Source organism: Passer montanus, unplaced genomic scaffold (genome assembly GCF_014805655.1).
Source record: "Passer montanus isolate IOZ18808 unplaced genomic scaffold, ASM1480565v1 scaffold12, whole genome shotgun sequence".
Classification (NCBI taxonomy): Eukaryota; Metazoa; Chordata; class Aves; order Passeriformes; family Passeridae; genus Passer; species Passer montanus.
Genome location: NW_024358722.1, coordinates 5,279,042 through 5,300,580, shown reverse-complemented (window position 1 = coordinate 5,300,580; position 21,539 = coordinate 5,279,042). Strand labels below are relative to the sequence as shown.

At 40.2% G+C, this 21,539-nt stretch overlaps 1 protein-coding gene across 5 annotated transcripts in view; it reads right to left on the bottom strand.

Moving 5' to 3' along the window:
- The window catches only part of DAAM2 (dishevelled associated activator of morphogenesis 2), a 202,292-nt gene that overhangs the window by 19,114 nt on the left and 161,639 nt on the right, over nucleotides 1–21,539 (bottom strand). For 4 of the 5 annotated variants that reach the window (XM_039697967.1, XM_039697968.1, XM_039697966.1 and 1 more), the window contains 8 exons: nucleotides 19,382–19,414; nucleotides 16,111–16,217; nucleotides 7,173–7,257; nucleotides 5,535–5,641; nucleotides 4,755–4,843; nucleotides 3,836–4,004; nucleotides 1,946–2,053; nucleotides 469–529 (listed from right to left, as the gene is read on the bottom strand). In XM_039697967.1, coding sequence (XP_039553901.1) covers nucleotides 469–529; nucleotides 1,946–2,053; nucleotides 3,836–4,004; nucleotides 4,755–4,843; nucleotides 5,535–5,641; nucleotides 7,173–7,257; nucleotides 16,111–16,217; nucleotides 19,382–19,414 — 759 coding nt within the window. The remainder of the gene's footprint in view (nucleotides 1–468; nucleotides 530–1,945; nucleotides 2,054–3,835; nucleotides 4,005–4,754; nucleotides 4,844–5,534; nucleotides 5,642–7,172; nucleotides 7,258–16,110; nucleotides 16,218–19,381; nucleotides 19,415–21,539) is intronic. The other variant, XM_039697970.1, reaches the window with a different exon arrangement.

Below are 21,539 nucleotides of genomic sequence, written 5' to 3'. Positions count from 1 at the left end.
CTTTGCTTGCCAGCTCAGCTGCTTCATTTTTAACTAGTTTCTATCCTTCCCTTTGCCTTCCCAAGGAGTGCTTAGGATAGAAGATAGGGTTGCATATAACAGAGCACTACCTGCTTACTACTACTCCAAGAGCCATGTGAAACACTTGCTCAGCAGACATCCATCCCTCAGTAAGAAAGAGCATGAATTTTATTTCTTCTTTCAGTCCATGCCATTTTTCAAACTGTCCTTTTACTTTCCAGGTTGAGATCAAACAAGCTTTTCATTAGCCTTAACTCTGCTAAGATCATCAGCAGGAGCTCCACATGAGAAGCTTTTATTTGTTTTTTCTTGGTTAATGCATTCTGGAATGGAATGGAAAGGAATGAAAAAAGAAAGCCCACTTTATCTTATCATAAAATATATACTGCCCCTGATTCTGAGAGAGATATTGTAAGTGTGGCGCTTTGGAAACCTTCAGATACTTACAGTTTCAACAGCTTTCAATCCAGTCTTTATGTTGTTGACTTCCTTCTCCAGCTCTACCAGGCTGCACAGGAGACAGAGGCAGAGCAGATAAAACAAAAAGAGCAGTGTTACACAGGGGTACAGGAACTGTGCAGCAGCACAGACCACTGGCCCATCACGTCTGGTATCCGGCCTCTGGCACCAGCCACGCCAGATGACTTGAAACGAGGGGAAGGGGATCTGTTGATGCTCTGTGCTACTTTTTGTATGTAAGCTGAGGCAGGCCCTGCTCGCCTGTGGTCACACTGAAGACTGGGATTTTCCTGGGAAGGAAAGGGGAGGTTGCCCTCAGAACATCTGCCCTGCAAGCTGTGCCTGACCCTTCAACCAGGAGCGTACGCCCCACAGCCAGCTTGCAGTGATCAGCTGACACACAAGCAAGGAACACAGCTTTAGCACACACTTCACTGGAGTCTCAGATTATCTCTACATATGATTCTTACACCACATAACTACTAAATCCCATTAGCAGTACATTTACATGTGATTTTTTTTTTTTTTCTCCCTCACAGTTCAAACACTGTTTTTTCCATCTGCACTTCTACCATATGGCAGTCCGGGCCAGCTTACACTGTAACTGAGCATAGAAACATACTGTTAATGTTCATACACGCTTCCCTAGACACAAATGTTACACTGAATGTCTGCTCATCATATATAAATGTGAGTTTCTTTTTTTTCTAGGAAAAAAACTCACATTTTTCTGTGATAAATATAAGTATTTGATTTGTAGATAACTAGTGAGTACCTATTTGTGAATCAGCAGGCATCACCTCCAAATATTTGGGGAGTAGTAGCTTACATCTCAAAAACACCATTAAAGCTTTAATAAATGCCTTTCAAGTGTGAAAATACATTAATTTTTCACTTGTCTTTCATTAGTTGGACTAGTTCCATACACAAAGAATCATGTCTGGGTGAATAATATGCATAATATTTTTTGAGCAGTGCATTGGAAAGAGAAAAAAAAAGTTTGTATTTGGGGGGCTGGCTTCTGTATTCATTTTTCACAAATACTTCCAGAAATGGACCATTGACTTTTTTCAGAAAGTATGATGTTTTTCATATTTCTGTGCAAGACTGATATGTGCAGAAGTTTGAACAATCTGAAAAAGATTTACTATAGCCTCTGTGCCTAATTGACCCTATCTTAGAAACAAACCTGCAATTTCCCAGAAAAATAGCACACTTAGATGAAAAACATAGAATATGGTGAGTTCAATCACAAGCAATTAGAATGTCTGATTCAGAAATAAAGTAAATACAGGAATAAGTAAAGTTAAGTAAAGCTATCAACTCAGTTATTTACAACAAAGGCATTACAACTGTAAGGCTGGCAACAGGTTTAGAAGACAGAAATGAAAAAAAAATTATGATAAGTAAGTTAACAAAAATCGCTGGGAACTTCAGCTCTGAGAAGTAATAGCACTGGACTTACTTGACTTTTGCTGCTTCTGGAAGATGCTGCAACTCAGATTGGATATCTAGGATATCTGGATAATTCTTTTCAAAGATCATAATTAAGTAGTGCAAGAGCGTAATGTTCCTAAAGAAAACAAAATAAAAACAGAAGGTAGAAATGAGAAGGAAGATAGTCACGAGAAGGAAAGGATGGTGAAAGGATTGTGATAAATCTGAAAAATACTTGAGTAGGAAATGTGCTTGTTTGAAAAAAATAAACAATGTACCAGCAGTCAGCAGCTGTGCTACTGAAAGGAAAGTGCAAAGGATTGAAATGGATTAGTCCTTTATGGACCATCCTTCCTAAAACCTCAAGCAATATTATGGATTCTAATTTATTCTGGAAACACCAGCATGCTTCCATCCATATGGGTAGATGGTGTAACAGAAAAGAAAATTGCATAACACAGTATAATATTTGTCACCAGATACTTCAGAGAATAAACAACTAAGAGTACTAAAGGGACATTAACTTTGAAGGCAGAAGCAAGCTGTTTTCAGAGGCAATGCAGGAAAAAAATTCCAGAGCTCACTAAGGAGAGAAAAAAGTTCTTGAAGATTGGAAAAACTGCAAAAAAACTACTGCAGTAATGAAACAGCTGAGCTTATGTGTAGTGGTCAGGCTCACTAAGACAAAACCAAAGGCAGTCCAAGTAGGAGCAGATAGAATTGAGATGTATGAAGGATGCAGGACAGGGTTTAAGGAAATTTGTACAGTAAACAAGGAATTCTGCATGTAAAGAGAACACACAGCCATAACAGCTACTTTAGGTGGGTGTTACGTGGTTAACCAACAGGGAAGATAGCAGATAGCTGCTGCTTCACTCAGATTGGAACCTGGGAACTGGTGAGAGAACACAATCTGCAAAGGACACCTAATATATGGAAAAATTAAGGCAAGTTACATTAAGGCAAAAAAAGAGTTCAACATTAGCTATCCAACCTTAGCCTTGGAATAGAGAAAAGGACATTTTGGTAGTCAGAACAGTACTCTGTTAGTTCAAACTCTATTAGGTAGGGATGAATTTCTTATGATATTTTACTGCCATCATTCATTCTCTCACAGCCTGAAGTAATTTAACCACAACTATGGTCTCAGCAGGTCTTAAAATTCAAGGAAGGGGCAAGTTAGTTTTAGCAAGGAGTTTCCTTTCTCCAAGGAAAACTTCTCCAAGGAAAACTCCAAATGCTGGAGTTAAAAAGTCATATTCTCTGCCCAGTCTCAGATGGATTAATTTCCAGAAACAGTATGGGGATATGGGGCAAAACACAGAGTGACTATAAAGCCCTGCAGTCCATGTCAATGAACAGTAAGCTCCACAGTCCCAAACCAGCTGTTTTCCTTATCTCCCTAGATACAACCAGGATCAGTCTCTCTGAGCTATGCCTTGTGGTTTCATCAGTAGTGTACACAGAGAAAATGTTTGTGACAGTCCTGCATCAGAAACATACTCCATGTTTCACAGGAGACATAAAATTGGGCTCAGATTTTTTTTTTCTTTTTTCTTTTTTTTTTTTTTTTCAAAACCATGGCCATAAAACTTTGGTAGAAAGAGAAAACTCCATAAAAATCCTCCTCCTCCCCAAACTTATTTCAGTTTTTGTGAAGTATATTTCGTCATCTATGCATAAGGTCTGTAACATCAGATGGACATTATCCAGAGAAATGGCAGAATTTGGTTGCTGTGTTAATAGCTGGTCTTAATTGCTGCAGAATCTTTAAGAGTGAAAAACACTATTTAAATGACAAATAAGACACAATTTTCAATTGTCTACAGAGCAAAAACCAAACAAAAGCCCATTTTCACTACTATGCTAAGAGAAGCAGCAGCACAGGTACCAATGTATTTATGGCCTTTCACCCCACCTGTCTATGCTGGATTTGGTGTCTGCAATTTTGTTCAGGCTGGAGACTTTGAAGCCATAAGCGCTTCCCCTTTGGCCCTTGTTCATGTAATTCCCAAAAGCAAGAACTACTTCCAGGAGTTGCCTCAAACGCTTGCTTCGGATGAGTTCTTTGGATGCCAGAAGAATGGCTTGAAGAGAGAGAAAAAAGAAGAACAAGTTATAGTGGCTGTTTTTAACATGCTTGAGCCCATAATTTGAAATACCCTGAATAGCATTTGCACAACTGCTGCAACTCTGTCTGTGTGCTGTCCTTCCTGCATCCACACACCCCCGGAATGAGGACAACTGGAAGAAAAATGCTCTACAGCGAACTTGTAGGAAGCTCCTCTGAACATAGGACCAAGGCTGCTCTCCTGTTACCTCACACTATAAAAGCATAGCCAGTGAGAACAGAGGGAAGGCTAGTTTTCTGAAAATGTAGAGTAGAATACACTCACTTCTTCTCTGCAATAACCATGGACGTGGTACAGAAACCACACACCCCCCCCCCTTCTAGGTTATACATTCCCAGAGCATCAGTGTCCTGAAGTATCTGTTCTAAGTGCCCATTAAAGAGGGAAGTGCAAGGTCTTGAGGGTGAGAAGGGAAAGTTGACCTGCACAGAAAGGCTATGAATGTTTTTGGCAGCTCACCACAGCCTGACAGCATGCTGTCATATTTGTCGGGTCGTATTTACAGTGTAACAATCATGGAACAGACTTTATTAAGTCAATGGGTGAAAGAAGAGTGTCAGACAGAACTAGTTTCTTAGACACGCCTTGGGCCCGCTGGCTCTACAAACACAGCATGCATGTACCAGCACCTCCTTTGAAGACAAGCCTCTCTTGACCTTCCCTACCCCTCTGCCCAACTCTTAGAAAAAGCTTTATTAACCATACCTTCCACTTTTGGTTTTGCTTCTGCCAGCCTCTCTGGAAACTTCTTCTTAAAGAATAATGCTTGCAGCCGCTGCTGGTAGTGGTCAATCCTGCATGAAGGGCACAGGAAAGCCAACACTGAACCGGAACTCTTGAAGCCCAGGGCCAGTATGCTCCCCACACAATCTAATGGTTGAATGTTCAGTACCATGAAGCCAAGGCATGGGATTATGGACATAGTTCAAACAGAAAACACTACATAATCAACTTTGTTATGAAAATGGTGGACCTCAAGTCACGTTTTGCTGTCAACTGAAAAGGAGCTGGAAGAATTCCCACTATATTCAAAATATAGTCATGGGAGATGCCAGCTACACCTCCATTAGCAGAACAAAATGTTAATCCTAATCAGGGGTGTAGCAAAGTTGGAACAAGAAAGAGGGTCAGAGGATGAGGAGATGAGATAGCTTAACAGAAAAAGGGATCTATATGAAATCCTGACCCCTGGTTACATTACATCTGACACTTGGATCTGCATTCCTTTTTGTGAACAAATTTAGGCAGAGGAGGCACATTTCTGCTGGTTGTCAGGGCACAGGCCCTTATGCACAGAGAGTGCTTCTTGTCGATAAAATTTGTGCATGAACAAAAATATTTGTAACATTCACAGGCTTCTGGCAAACACAGAGTATAATGCTGGCCCACAATATTGCACATTCCCCTGCAGTGCCAGATTATCCATTTTCAATAACAATTACAGCTGCTTCCTGCATGCACTCTCCCATAATGTATCAAACAGACCTGCTCATTTCGAAGAGGAAACGATCTGCCCGGGCCATGCGCTCAATTTCGTGTTTGTGCTCCTCCAACAGGTCAGTATCACTCTTTTCAGGAACGAACTTCAGTAGCTAGAGTGAGAGACACAAACCAAACACTGAGATGTGAGATCCAAGGAAAATGAGAGGGGGACAGAGGAGTACAAACAAACCCTGGTGGAATGAGAGCCCTCAGATTTCCCTGCTACCACTGGGAAGCATTACATTGACTCAGCCGTGTGACCATAACTTCAAAAAAGTGCAGCTGTGTCTACAAAACTGACCTCTTCTAAACCCTTGCTTGCTGTTCTGCCTTTATCCTTCACTGACCCCATTAAGATTAATTTTTAATTCTATGGGGAATTTCCCATTTCAAAATCCTAAAGGCCAAGTGCTACTGCAACTTACCCAAGGGGAAGTACAGAGACAACTTGATTCCCATAGCACTACTTGGAGTTTAGATCGGTGCAAACAAGAGCAGGATGTGTCCCTAACACAGTGAAGTACCCATCGTGCCTATTGCAGAGTACACACAAAGCCTCATCTATCTCTCTCAGGCATGCCCTACACTGCTGAAACAATAAACAATAATCAAACAACTAGATATGCGTCTGACACTGGCTGCTATTCATATGCTGACCTTAAAAGCTCATACTTGGACAGATTTTTGACAGATCTGGTGGCAGTTGTGCTTTAGTATGGTTATAAATACTGCCCTGCACACAGCCTCAGCTAACACCAACAAAACCTGCTCACAAGGCATATGAAGTACTCTGCCTTTTACCACTTGCTAATACTTTATTGCACTCTGCAAATATGTGATATTCAAAGGCGCGGAGCATCAGAAGCTTGCAGAGACTTTTGGAGCAGCTGTGGTCATTCAGATAACATGACAAGTAGGCTATAAACTTCCAAAATGGAAAACTTTTTTGTGCATGATTAAACACTGTGACTGCACAGAAAGAAGGAATCACATTTATTAGACAGTTCATAATTATAATGTTTTGCCCACTCCTAAGGAACTTTATCACGTCTCTTTGGTCAAAGCACCATCTGTCACCTTCTATAAATGGAAATTGGGAAATGGTGGTGTAATTGTGGGAGGTTTTTCCTTAAAAGTTATACATTCAACCAGGTGGTGGGGATGGAAATCCCTGGCTCCTCTTCTAATGTTCCTGTGAGATCCCTTCTAGTCCTGGCTCTAGTCATTCACTTACATGGCCTGGTTCCTGACACTTCCTGATAGAAAAGGCAGGTAAAGAAAGGAGATGAAGAAAGAGAAAAGGAAAACAACAACAAATAGGAAAAGGAAAGCAACAATAAATAATCAGCAAGAAAAAGTAGAGATGGGAAAAATTATGGAATAGAGAGGACATAAAAAGAAACCTCATGCCACCCATAATCATGCAAATTTTGCATCAAGAAGAGAAACAGTTACACGACAGAGGTACACTGGACAACATTGGGAAAAATACGTTACTCATGCTCTCCTGTGCAGCTCCACTGACATGACAGAGCCAAGTTCTCACCTGCAGAAAAACAGCAGTGCCAGTACACACAACCACTTGAGAAAAGGCAGTGGAAGACCTAAAAACAAGTTGTATCTGACTTTAATCTTTCTCACCTGCTCAAGCATATCTTTCGCTAGGTCTTCTTGTTCATCCATCTTCAAGATTGCTTGTCTGATTTCTTCATTAGACAGCTTCAACCTTTCAAAAGTATCAACGTTGTGCCATTAGTGCAAAGCTTAAGTGACTGACAATTGAGAAAGTAGGAAGCCTGAAATGCTGCACTAAACAGGCAAGCTCTACTGTGAAGCTGCTATTCTAGAATATTCAGTAAGAGGAATAAATCAGTTCTAAATACAGAGGTTTTATGGATAACATATTTTTATCCTCTTCAGCTAATCAAACACACATCAAAAATCAGATGGTGATTAATAACAATCAGGTCCTTCTAGATCAAAAGTACTTCCACGTTCCCCCACACCGGATACCTCCCTCATTAAGTTATTTTGCTATAGTAAAACCCTTCATGTCCATGTTACTTCTGACTGTGAGCTCATGTAACATCCTGACTTGTGAATATTAAAGCATCTCCCAGAGTAACAAATAATGGGACTGAAAACTCCCTTACTGAGAAAGAGTTTACTTGCAATAAAACTGCTTGTGCTAGGTAAATTCACGCTGTCACTAATGACAGATTACAAAGGAACAGACAGCATCTGCATATCCATGTTTCATATTGTCAAACAAGCTCTGAAAACAAGAGCTTTTAAATGTTATTTGAGGTACTAAGATTACACTCTCCTTACCACCTGCTCCTGTCAACCTGTGCACAATTGGTAGGAGTCATCAGCCACAACTGAACACAAAATCAATAAAGAAAAGAAGTCTCAGAACACAAAATCAATAAAGAAAAGAAGTCTCAAAGTCTCCACTCGAAATCCAGGAGGAGTCAAATTTTGTCAAGATTAGGAGGAGTCAAAATTTGTCATTACCAAGATGTTGTTTGATGTTGCCTGAAATGAACTTGGTTGTTCTCAGAGCAGATGTCAACAAAGAAATGCACCAACCCCAACCCATGATATTCGGTCATTTCGGGAGAGTAGGAAATATTGAAGTGAACCATAAAGGAAAAGCTATCCACAAGAAAATCTCCATTTTGGGACTGAAACAGCAGAGTGTAAAAAGAAATATTTGAAGAGTGAAGTCTACAGTCTCCATGAATGCTCTACTATCAGTATAATTAATTTACAGTAGAAAAAGAAAATGCAAATATGAGACAGGCTGATGCATGAAGCAAAATGTTTTAGTCTTCAGTACTAAGAAGTTCCATATTGAAATTTCATATTGCCATTGGCATTTGGATAGAGTCACATTTTTGGAAAAATATGGTAAAAGCAAAAGAAAAAGTTTTTTTGTTTTTTTTTACAGACAGGAAATATTACTAAATATAAGAAAATTAAAATATTTTAATATTACCCAATATATCCAACGGCTGGAAACTAAAACGTGAATCAACAGACATTTGAAATCTTGTATGTATTACATCTCTGAACTAATTGCTCTTATTGTGTTCCAAGTTAGTCATCATGTCGTCTTTCCACAAGGAGGGAAAACTGATACCAGCTAAGCAAGATAAAGTACTGAATTTCCAGAAAAGCTTCATAATTGGTCGATGCTCAGATGAGATACAAGGATTAATAGCTGTACAATAGAAAGGTTGGAAACTTCTTATTTCAGGTCATTAGTTTGACACTAGATGAAAAACACAAACTTCAGTACATGAGGTTCTGCATAAAGCTCTACAGCCTCAATCAGAAAGCAGGACTAAATAGTGAATTGTAAAGTCCATGGCTATGTGACTCTGAACCAATCAAACACTGTGACCAAAGAAGGACTAAAACTGGTGGCTGTGGGCCTGGTCCCTAGGAGTCACATACACACACGCCCAAACAATTCAGCGCCTGAAGGTTTTGAAGTGCTACATTTTGTTGATTATCTTTCCTTTAGAGAGCACCTTTGCATTTTTCAGAATCTGCAGTCTGCAGATTAGACTTAACTTGTAACACAGGCACACAGACTGTGAGAGGGAACGAAATAAAGCAACCTATTAACACCAGAGTGGAGGGGTTACGTTGCTACTTTCACAGAATTTACAAAGAATGAGGGTGCATTTTCATGTTTTCCATGCAAATAACACAAGCAATTACTCACTGACCACCCATTACACAGTGGAAGTACCTCTGTGTGTGTTTGGGGATGCAGTAAACAGGACCAAATAAACAGGTTTGAGGCACAGCAACACAACAGCGTTGCATGTATTACCACTGATCTTGCTGCTCTGTCCAGAAGGCCAAGGATTCTAAGGATTCTGTTTGCTGCCATTCATCAGCATTAAATACTCTTGAAAACATCTTCTGTTCAAAAATAATTGAGAGCCCCAAGGACAGAGAGTTATACAAACACTTTGATTTCTTGGATGATTCTGTGCCCCGCCAGCCATCAGCAGAAAAACATCTGGTTTGAATGGTTTAGCCCACAGTAGAGAAAAGCAGAAAGCTTGCCAGTCCCCTGCCGAGAAGCAGTTTAACTTGGTCACTTACAGGACTGCAACGGGGTCATGGTGCCTGCAGGTGTGCATCCTAGATTATTACCAATCTAATTACTAGTATGGAAGGATTTACAGCAGAACAATCGTACTCTTACAAAATGGGCTTGTTATTCTTCTGGGACAGGATGCCTTTCAAAAGAAACAATGACACAAAACACAGATCTTCCCATTTACAAACTGTCTGAATAATCGGCCAAAGAACTGTTAATCAAGTGATTCTTCTTGTATTTTCAAAACTCATGCCCAGCCATGTAGCAGATCTTAAAGATGGCCAGCAGTAATGTGAAACAGATGTGCTGGTTTTAAACAGAAGCAGGTGAACTGATTAAAGAAGAACCTAAAGCAGATGTGTAAAATCTTTCCATTTAAAACTGAAAAGAGGCATCCCTCAGAGCCTAAAACTCATATAAGAGAGCAAAATTAAAGTGGAATTATGGCCCAAAAATTTACACTACAGAAATTACATTTTGGTATCTATTGGAAAGCTGCAATGACTTTCTTACAAGCTTTGCAGATCCAGGCACTCTTCCTCCAGCTGCTGGAGGTAACTCAATTTGGAACAGCATACAATTCAAGCTATATTCCCTCTGCTTACACTTCTCGAAATCACGTATCCCGGAATCACGACACAGGAAGTAAATGTGACCAGAACAAAATACAGTGCCCCTTTGCTCAGCTGCAGCACATTCACTCATAGCACAAATACTGCCTGTTTTTGTTCAACAGGAGCCTGACACTGGCCAGATGAGGAAGGAAAAGGATCTTTACTGAGAATACTCCCTCCTTCTTCCCTCACCCATACATCTGGTGGCAGTATATGGAAGTCCAACTGCTTGAGTCATCTTCAAGCAATGTTAAAGCTCAACAAGTACCAAATAACTTCTGATATGGTACTTAGCCTGCCTCCCTCTATCCCCTCCGGCGTCATAAATAATCTCTATTGACTCTGCAGAGTAATTCATCACTAATCTCCCCAGGACACCTCGACTGATTTAACACCAGCTTCACTTGCAGACATCAAGTGGTTTATTGTTTCGTCCTCTTGGAGAACGCTGGCAGCCGGACTCAAACATGCCTGGGAGACATGTTGCAGTTTTACATCAACTTCCCTTACAGACACCCAGTGCTCAGTCATTTTTCTCCTTAAATATATCCATTGATTTAACTCACAGCAACCTCCTCCCTCTCTTTCTCCCTCCCATGAATCAAAGCAAAATTCTTGTCACTCATTAACCATCTCCCCCTCCATGGAAAAAGTGAGTTACATCATGGGCTTGTTCCTTGGATTGTTCCTAGCTTTTGAGAAGGAAGCATACTTTCCCCCTAACAGAGAGATGGAGGGGTTTTTCCAGCTATGTTAAGTTCCCATACCACTGGGATCACAGACCCACTGCTTCTTTTACCTTAGAGAAGAGGACTGATTATCATGTATCAAGGACATTTTATACCTACCTACCACTGAAATACAGTGCTCCCAACAGATGCCAATAGCAGTAGCTGTGACAGTGACAGGCACTGATTGATACTCAGCTATGTCTTAAGGCCAGTTTGTGCAGCTCACCCAAATCTTAGCTTTTAGTGACTGCAGAATACTCCATCTCCACAAAGTCATTTCACACAGGCTACTAGTTAATTAATTCCAAAACTTTATGACTGAGACATGAGCTTTCTCTAACTCCTGAGCTCTCCTAAGGCTCTGTACAGCTCCCAAAGTGCAGGCTTTTCAATATCTATGTTTTGGGAATACTGATTGTCACTACTCTGTAAAGGCCTCCTCTCAGAAGCAGCATTCAGGAGGCAGGCTAGTCTAACTGCACATTCAGCCAGAAGACAGAAAGATGAAGCCACGCTTTCCACATCCTTTTATCTCAGCTGCCCACTCATCTCATTAGTGAAGACAACAGTGCTTTATCCTTTGTGGGACAACAGCTAGGACATTTTACCAGGTACATCTTACACCATTATACCAACATGTTGGGGAAAAAAAATAAACACCAGTGCCTTTTCAGAACATTACTGTGAAAGTATTCTGGCAAGTACAGAAAGAAACAGTATTTTCTTTTCTTGTTCTCCTTCAGCATAAGCTCATGAGTGACCAAGCAACTTTGCATTCAAATACTCTCAGATGCCTTCCAAGAAGGATCTGAGGATGACTATGTTTCTGAGCCAAGAGAAGTAAAGCAGGACCAAATATGGAAACCCCAAATTACCATGAGATATTGATGAAGCAGTGGTTCACCTTTTATCACAACCCTACCTTCAGGTTCCTAGTTGTGATCTCAGATTGGATAGCACTGACTAATGTGTTCAGTTTGCCTTGGAGAATCATACTCAGCATAGCAGGTAAAGCCATTTATTGTGGACCTTTATTTAAAACCAAAAAATCTCTACAGGAACCCAGCAGGCACTGGTTACTGCCCAGTGTTTTTCAATACATCACACTGAGGAACAGGAATGCTGAGTCCAATCAGCTCTTTCTGTATCAAGATGTGATCTGTACCCTAGAATATCATACTACTTCAAATTTACTTTAAAACAAGGGTGAACACTGAATTGTCACATGGCAGAAAAGCACACAGGGACTGGGGCAGTGCAAAGCTGGCACACAGAGAGTGACATGGACTGAACAGCTTGTCACCTTAATGATTCAACTGAAAGAGTTTAAAAGCACTGAGGAGGTACAGTGATGTGAGAAAAAGAGTTTATCTCTTTCGTGTTCTCATTGGAAATTCTGCCCAAGCCTTTTTATTTCTCCCTTGCTGATGTTTGAATTGACAAAGCCACAAACATTTGATAAACCTGCCTGCTAGTACCTGTCTAATGTCACATTCACATTTAAAACTATTCTTGTGTAGTCAGATTCTGCCTTCTGCTACTACTGGTTTTACAACATTTTGCTAGCATGCCCACTGTTTCCAGCCTCCAAGGTTACTGCCGGCTCACTGAGCCACAGAAATAACAAACTCAACACATTATTTAGAAGAACATTGACATAATTATTTTGCTAGATGGCATGCAAAATAATTATGTCAATGAAGTTCCGTAAGTATAAGTTCAGCCTTCTTCCAAGCAGGATGTCTCTAAGAACTGAATGTCTCCAGAGCATTTCACAGAGCAAGACAGTCAACAATACATATATTGAGCATGCTCTGCAAGAACATTTAAAGAAATGTCACTACAAAAACAGAACAGTGAAAATATTATCAATTACTTAAGTAATGGAGGCAGGGAGAAGCCATAGTGGTGAGAGAGGTCAGAGAAATTTCCAGCTGCCAGGTGAAAGTAAGGAAACATAGGGATCTGGGATGACTCTTCCAGACCACACAAGTCTGACAACAAAACTCCAGCCTGGAGGAAACTGAATACATCAGGAAATTCATGAGAGATAGCAGATTTCCACTGTAACAAAAGTAACTATATATTTGAAAAACCATTAAGAAAGCTAAATTTGAAGCTGGTGGGTGCCTGACCTCACTACAAACAGATGGTTCCATGCCCTGGTTGAACTATGGCCTACTGGAAGTACTGTGAGAGAGACATATCTTATGCTTTTTTAAGCCTTTGAAGATGGCCTATGGAACAGAGCTTTGTTTTAGATCCATCAGACTCTATTAAACAGGGGCAATTTCATCCTTTCTCTGCAGGAAAACTGAAAGATGCTACTGTCAAGTAGTTGAAAGAGATATTTTTTTATGGAAGTAAAGATGAGATGAGGGAGAAAGGTTTATGAATTTGTTAGATGTCAGCAAAAATCAACTAGCAATTCAATTTTCATCTCTTCTCAGCCTACCATGCAGTAGTCTCTGCAAAAGAAAGCAAGAGACATCTATTTCTCACTCTTGATAGGTTTTGGCTTGTTGGACCATATGAAATATGAGCTCAGCCTGACCCCTTCTAACACAGTGTTAGTAAAACAAAAACATTTGAGTAGGGGAGGGAAAGAAAACCCAACCCATACAGCTATTTTACTTTAAAGGACATGATGGTTTAGTGTAAGCAAAGGGGGAATAAACTACAGGGTTATATGCACAGTATGAGTCAATTGGAAACAGCTGTTGGCAGATATTGTGACAACCTGAAATCTGGGGCTGCAGCTTTGGGTTGCAGAAACTCATTTTGTTTGTCACCAGTTTTAAATCCCCTCTCACTGCATGTGTGTGCACACCCCCATGCTCGTATATGAGCTGTGCTGCAGGAGCAGCAAGTGCATGGCAGCAATGCAGTGCAGTGCAGGGATGATTTGGCTGCGAGTGTCTCTTCTTCAGGGTCTAACCTCAAGCAGGAAGATGTGGAGTAATGAAAAAACCTGCAAAGGGCTTATAAAGCCTTTTCAACTATTGTCTGCAGCCATTCTTCCCAATTCCTGTCTTTAATATTAGAACCGTATAACAGCAAACTGAAAAAAAAAAAGGGGCAAGAATGTAAAGGTGCTATTTTAGTTCTCAATGATTTTTGCTTTTCTGGTTGCATTTAAAAGGGAAGTATGGGGAGGAATACCAATCCTGGGCCAACCTGAACAATATTTCTGATATTCTGGATGTAACACTATCTGTTACAAACATTCAATTACCTAAACCAGTGGGATAGCCCTGGCAGGTGGTGTTTCCAATACCACAGCAACAAAGTTAACAGAGCACAGTGCAAACTTGCAGGCTCCACAGGGACACCACAGTCTCCAAATCTCTATCCTCCATGTTAGACCTGCTAACAATAAGAGCAGGATATTTCCTGGTGGAGAAGCTGACAGTCACAAAACACAGCTTTTCACCTCTGGTTTGAGTCCAGACTAGCAGTTCAAGTTGCACTAACTTCATGGCATGCCTGGAGTGAACACATGCCATGTATCTTGAAGTGCAAGGTTCATGCTTCAATGACCTTACTGCTGAAGGCAGTAAAAAGAAAGACAAAACACAGAAATTGTCACCTCCCTCTTTCTGTTTGGAAAGGATTCTTCTCAAGGTAAGATTGCTCAGACTTGCACACCTGAGGAGGTGAATGTTGAAAAACATGCATTGCTGCTATCCACATTGCTTTTGGTTTTGTGACAGAAGATTTTTACAAATTAATATCTAGTGCCACATCAAGTCATGGACCACCTTCCTGGATCCTCCTCAGCCCAGCCAACTGAACACATGATGTTACCACTTCCAGGAAATGGTCCACCTGCTTAGAGAGTTAATCTGAACCCCAGACACAATTCAGTAGTCTGTCAAATAGCATGAAAATCCTGGTGCCCTTATGCTTCCCCATCCCTCTGTCCCAGCCTCAGCCAGTTGCCAACACCAGCAAAGATGTGTTGGCAACTGCTGCAGAGAGAGAAATGTAAGCCTTTCCTCAGTGAAGGTTTGGACGGTGGAGGTCCTGCTGACATGCATGCTAATGCCACATAAGTAGCATAATGAGAGCCTCCATGGGTTTCACTAAGCAAGGGAAAGAACTCACTCCATTCCTGGTGGTCTGGCTGCAACCTTGCTTTACCTATCAGCTTGCTACAGCAGACAAGCATCACATCCATATGAACCCATATTTTCTACTGCCCAATGAAACACTTTTGGTGCTCAGTACTGCCACAGTTTCGTCAGGTTTTGTCTCCAGCCTTGCTGTCCCTCCTCTGGTAGGAAAGGCAACTTTCTCAGTTTGATCAGTGTCTGAACAAATCGGATAGTGACAGACCTCAAACCCAGCACTCATGTTGGAAGAGAGGTATGAAAAAATAGAGGGCCATGATGTCACTGCATTTGAATGCATTAGTCATTGCAGGAATAACATGGAGGCAACTCTTGGCTTCAAAAACCTAATTTACTAATAGAAGACTTAATTCATCACAGAATATGCTGATTTGGAAGGGACCCACAAGGATCATTGAGTCCAACACTTTAGTAAATGGCCCATACAGGGATCTAAACCGCAGCCTTGATGTTATCAGCACCATGGTCTAACCAGCTGAGCTCATCTCAGGGTCTTGAATATGAATGCCTGTGTTTGCCACTGTTCTTACCACAAGTCCAAAATGAACACCACACTCAGCTCTGCTGTGTTTCAGGGAGAAGGTCAGAGCAATATTTAGAAAGAAACACACAGAACAGAGACAAATGACAGAAATAGAACATGGGGGACACATTACTTAGAGTGAAGTGCAAGCACTGCCAAAGAACTGCTTTCATCTACCAATGAGTACTGATCATTTTCTGATGATGAGTCTTCTGATAGAAGCTGATGCCCACCTGTTTGACACACAAAATGTGTGTGTGTGGATATTTTTATTAAGTGAGATAACATGTATGAGAAACATGCTTTTATGACACTGTAAGAGAGTCTGAGGCTCTGCAGGTATTAAACAGCAGGTCTAGTTGGGAAAAGAAACACATCCATTTGTTTAACTTCATCCCCTCTTGCCTCTGCATTGATCATGGCACACCCTGTGAGCTAAGGCTTAGCACACTTACTTGGAAAGGAGAATGACACAATTCTGTGCCCTCCGGCCATCAATCACAGAGAGCTCTTTCACCTTTCGTGTGGAGAGGTAGAGGTCTTCCGTTGAGCCCATCTCTTTCTGCATGTATTTCAAAAGGGAGGGAAAACAATCAGTATTATGTTTCTCACTCAAGACTGATAGACTTAGCTCAGTGTAATGAACAAATCCATCCCAACCTAGAAAAATCCACCCACATGATAAGAAAGGAATACAAAGGCAGAAAGCATGGGGGTTGATCCTGTGATACTAGACAAACAGAAGTCATTCATTAACATCTATAAGCTCTTCCTTAATCCCAAATACTGGACCTGATTCTGGCCTATTGGACTCACCCTACCAATAATTACATTATGGTAATGTGAAAAATGGGCATGATAGGAGAATCAGGTTCATTATGATGAAGCTCACTGGTGTCACAGCATATCCTTCAGCAGATGCCTCCTCCAGGGGTTACACAGCATTCTTGAAAGGCTGCAGCACAAGCAATAAAACCCCTTTGCTGTGTCTTATGGCTGCCAATGGACCTGACCAATCCATCTTATATGAGAGATGCAAATAGTAGGGCAAAACGTCATTTATCTTACTACATATATCTTACTAAATGGTAAAAATCTAAATTTAAACTATTTTCTCTTTTAAAAGCTAATTAATACCTTTAATACAGAAATCACCCTTTTGCAAAGTTGTCTGTATAACCCCATTGCCATAATCACCTGAAAAAAACTTGAAAATAACAGTCCATAATATCTGTCATAGCACACAGAGATAAAATATTTGCAAACTCAGTCTGACCACCTAGTTTTTATTTTCCTAGCTAACTGCTGCTGGAACCATTTTAAAAAATGCCTTTTTATGTCATATCCATAATGTCAGGCCTTGAAATTTTGTGATTTACCAGTATAACATAGCTTTGAATGCACCCATCAAATAAGCAACATGACTTCTTTTTTAGCATACAACAGCAAGCATGCTGAGCCAGATCAAAAGGTCCATCTGCCCCAGCATCCTGTCCCTGGGAGTGGCCAACAGCAGATACTCAGCGAAACATGTCAGATTATGGCAGAATTCACTCTCAGGACTCAAGGTTCTGCAACTCAAGACTTACTTACATCAGCATGGCTAATCTCTAAAGAGATTTTGACACCCAAGCATTTGAGAGTTCAATGTAAATCATAGGTTCGTACTGCTAATTTTCATTTCAGTTATTGTTACAGTCAGCTACCACAAATGTGTGCTGCTCCTGGATAGACAAAGGACTCATTCAGTTACATCCAGAACTGTTGCAGTGAGCCACCACCAACAACAGAAAGTGTCTTTTTTAAACAGGTACAATTCACCAGCTGAAGACATGCACTTTGTAAATTCTTCTAGATGTGCCCAAAGCTTGGCAGAAATAAAATTGCAATGCTACTCAATACATCAAATAATGTTTCCAAAAAAGGCAAAATTCACACTGGGTAAATTTATTATTTCTGAGAGAATAGCTAACTATACCAACAAGAGGAGTGCCCTCAGTATGATCTGGCATGTAGAGATTTCAAAGTTTTCTTAGGTTTTCTCCGTTTGGGGAGGAAGACAGGGGAATATGGAGATGGGCAGCTGTTGAAAGGACGAAAGCTACTTGCGGGTCTGTGCTCTTGGTTTAAGAGCTTCACTGTTCCTCACTAGCTAATATTTGCAGACAAGGACACCTGGATAGCGACAAGCATCTATCCCAAAGAAAAAGAAGTTTCAGTCTTTAGCTATGTATGTGAGATAGGGGTTTAGCCAGCTTTCTTTAAAGCCATCCAGCAGGAATTCATACAATATTGTCCATGCCATTTCCAATTCCCCAACCTACAGGGTTCAACACAGATGAATAACTTGAACTATTCAGACATTGCTCACTCCTTGGTCATAAGGGCTAGACTCAGATAAAAATATATCCTCTTCAACTCATATTGAGGAGACAGGTATTTATAGCTACTTGGAGTCATGTGTAAGCAAAAGCAGATGAAGCCTCAGGTTTTACCAAAGCCAGATTCCAAGCTTAATTCAAGGAAAACAGATTGCATATGGATGTCCATATTTTCTCAGACACAGAAAAAGAGGAGCAAGGGGGCAGTGGCAACTAACTTTTGTGAGAGAGCCCAAGCCCTGAAAGCAAGAACAGTTGGAGCTGGTGCCAACCAACAAAGATGACTAAGTTTTATGCCATCATCCTTTACTGACTTCTTATCTGGAATAACACTATGTTATGTGCTTCAAAGAGTATTTCAGATTTGGTATTTTAGTTGCAAATTCAAAACTCAGCTAAAATTTCAGTGCTGAAATGACTATACATGTGGAATGTGTTCATCACATTGGTGCTTTGCTTCAAGAGCAATTTGATTTTGGTTAGCTGAGGACTCGTACTATGGCAGCACCCTAGCTTCTGGCAATTATCAATTCTTCAGAGAACTACATCTACCATATTGACTTGTTTTGATATGCTGCCATGTTAGCCTCCCCCATGTGGCAAAAGTTGTGACTAGAATTCCCAAATACAGTTACCTGAACACTTGTCGTGAGAACTAATTTCTTCTGAAACCACCAGAGATCATATCCGAACAATCCTTTCCTGATAGCATCACTCTTACCAAAATCGTTGCCAAGAATTTTGCTTGAGAGGTAGCCAGTTTAAAGACATATGCATAACCCAATATCTCTATCTAAACACCATTTTAATATTTTGCTGAATTTTCTGAGGGTTTCAGCTGTCCATTTGGAGCTCTCCTGCCCCTCAGATGGCACAAATCCTTCTGCCAAAGTGCCCAGTTCTATGCAAAGAAATATTTCCTTTATCAGAAAGTCTGTGGCTTTCTGATGTATTGGTACTGTCCAAAGTAGACAGAACAGAAGTAGGAGCAGTGGGAGGAAAGGCTCTCTGAGACACCCTTTTGTTCTCCTCTCAAGAGAGTATTATTACTTTGGTTAAGGAAGAGTTCGCACTGACATTCTTCTTTGTCCCTGGTCTTTTTCACTCAGGATCATAAAAAGGGACTACAGACACCAGCAGTGAGATATAAGCAAGTGAAAGAACACAAACTACCTCTTATCACAGAAATAATATAGCTAAAAGAATTATTTGTACCACCTTCCCCATTAAGAAAGCAGAGTGCAAGGGCATATGAAAGAGTAGCATGAGCTGTAACCCCATAATGGCATGGTCCAGGACTTCACACACATGGCAAGAAGATCAGGAAGCAGACAATAATACTCACCTGCTTACAGGAGGAGGGGTTAGTTAGCAGGTCCTATGCAGGCAGCAGTCGCAAATAACGAAGAAGGAAACATGCCAAAAATTAGCACAGAGAAAGATACAAAGTTTAACAAGGCAGCTGAATTTAGTGTGAACACACACTGTTTTCTAAGAGCGTATAATGCTTAGCAAGTAATACTGGCCCAGATGATTCAAAGGTATTTCAGCATTTCTTTGCATATTTTAAATCAGCAGATGTCATGGAACTAAGAGTCCTAGGTCTCTATTATTTAAATAAATAATATTTAAATAAATATTATTTAAATAATATTTATTATTTTATGAAAATAATAAATTTGGTCTCCAAAGCATAAATCTTTTAGGTCTTTAAATATTAACTAGGACAATGCTTAAATACCTTTACAAATCCAGTCCAGGGCCTTACTGAAAGAACTGCCAGGCTTGTAACTTGAGGGTCAGTTCTCCTCTCCTGATGCACAGGCACAGTTTGTGGGTACTAAGAAGTATAACAAGCAACAACTTGTTTCAATGGCACGTTATACCCTTGAACAACTTGTAGCCAAGTATTTTGAAAGCGCTCAATAACCACCAAAGAGGCGGTACTGCACTTCTGGAAGACAGACTCCAACTATTTCATGACTTACTCATTACTCCAGGAAAACACCAGCTATACTGAATCAAAAGGTCAATATTAGACAGTAAGATTAGAGCAAGGTCAGAAGACAAGTGCAAGAATACTTGGTCCAGCATTCTGTACACTGGATAATTTTGCTTTGCCTCATAGCCACCAAAAAGGACATACTGGGCTTGAGAGAGGAGAAGAGACCCTCTGTCATTAACAAAATTAGGAAATAGAAAAACATTTTAATGCAAATGAAATGGGAAAAACATGAAGGTCATGCTAATAACAGCAAAGAAAGAAATGTCTTTATATCTACTCATTCAACATTTCAGATGCAAAAGAACAGGGCTCTGCATTGACATTTTTCTTTACAGACTTTTGGATGAAGTTTAAAAGTCACAAACACAGAATAAACACACACTTGGTCAGAGCGGAACATTTCCGAAAGTAAAAGAGGAAAAAAGACTAAATGTGAACTGAAAAAAAATTCTCATAATTTTTTAATTCAAAAGCAATTTTGGTTGCCTGGTCTTAAAAAAAAAGAAAAAGAAAATGATGACGACTCGATGATTGGAATCCAGTTCACACTGAAGCAAGTATGGATGAAATAGGAAGTATCATGTAAAGTAACAACAACAAACTATTTAAGGAGAAAAAAAACCCCCAAAATAATATAAAAACCTCAACAAAAGCTGTAAGGGCAGCAAGATGTCTAACAGCGTAAAAATACAAGAAGCTTACATAAGTGTTACTCTAATGTCTGGAGCCACTGTCATAAAGTGTGTTTAATGAGGATGGAAGAGTACTGCTCAGAGACCCACGGAGGCAGGGGTAAGGGTCAGGTTAGTTTATGGCTGAATAGCTCAGGCTGCCTTCCAGTGATTGGTAACGTAGTCATAAATATTATGATTCTAACTGAGACCAGGACAACTTCGGCTTTGGTTTTTGGGGACAAAAGGAATCAAGGCTTTGCAAGGTCATTTCTAGTGAGGAAATTGCAAGGTTTGCACCTGAAATATTGGAACGGAAGCTCTTGGGACAGGTCTAAATCCAATCTCTTAATAGCACTGAAGTTTTGTGTGCCTTTCTTCCCTTCTGTGAACTAAGATCTTGTTTCAAGGAATGTGATTTACAGAAAGAGAAAGTGACCCACTGAAAAAGCATCAGCTATTTACAGAAGCAGAATGAGAACTGAAATCTCATCATGCAACAGTTAACATCACATACTTTGTTATTCATTATGTTTATTGGATTAGATAGAAAAATAAAAGACAGAAGGTAGAAGATGGAAAATCCAAAGACAAGGGGTTGGATTGTAAATTTTAAGGTACTGAGTCAGTTAATGAAGTATTTATCAACACTGTAAGAAATAAACATAAAGGTTGTTTATGGTAGTTGGGTCTGTGTTTTTTCCTAAAACTTCAGAGTAATGATCCAGTTCTGCAGCGTACAAAACATTGAAAATATTCCAAAAGCAAAGGAAAGCTGGGGGAGTTCAAGGAGTGAAAGCACAGTCTTGTCTGCTGCTAAATCTCAT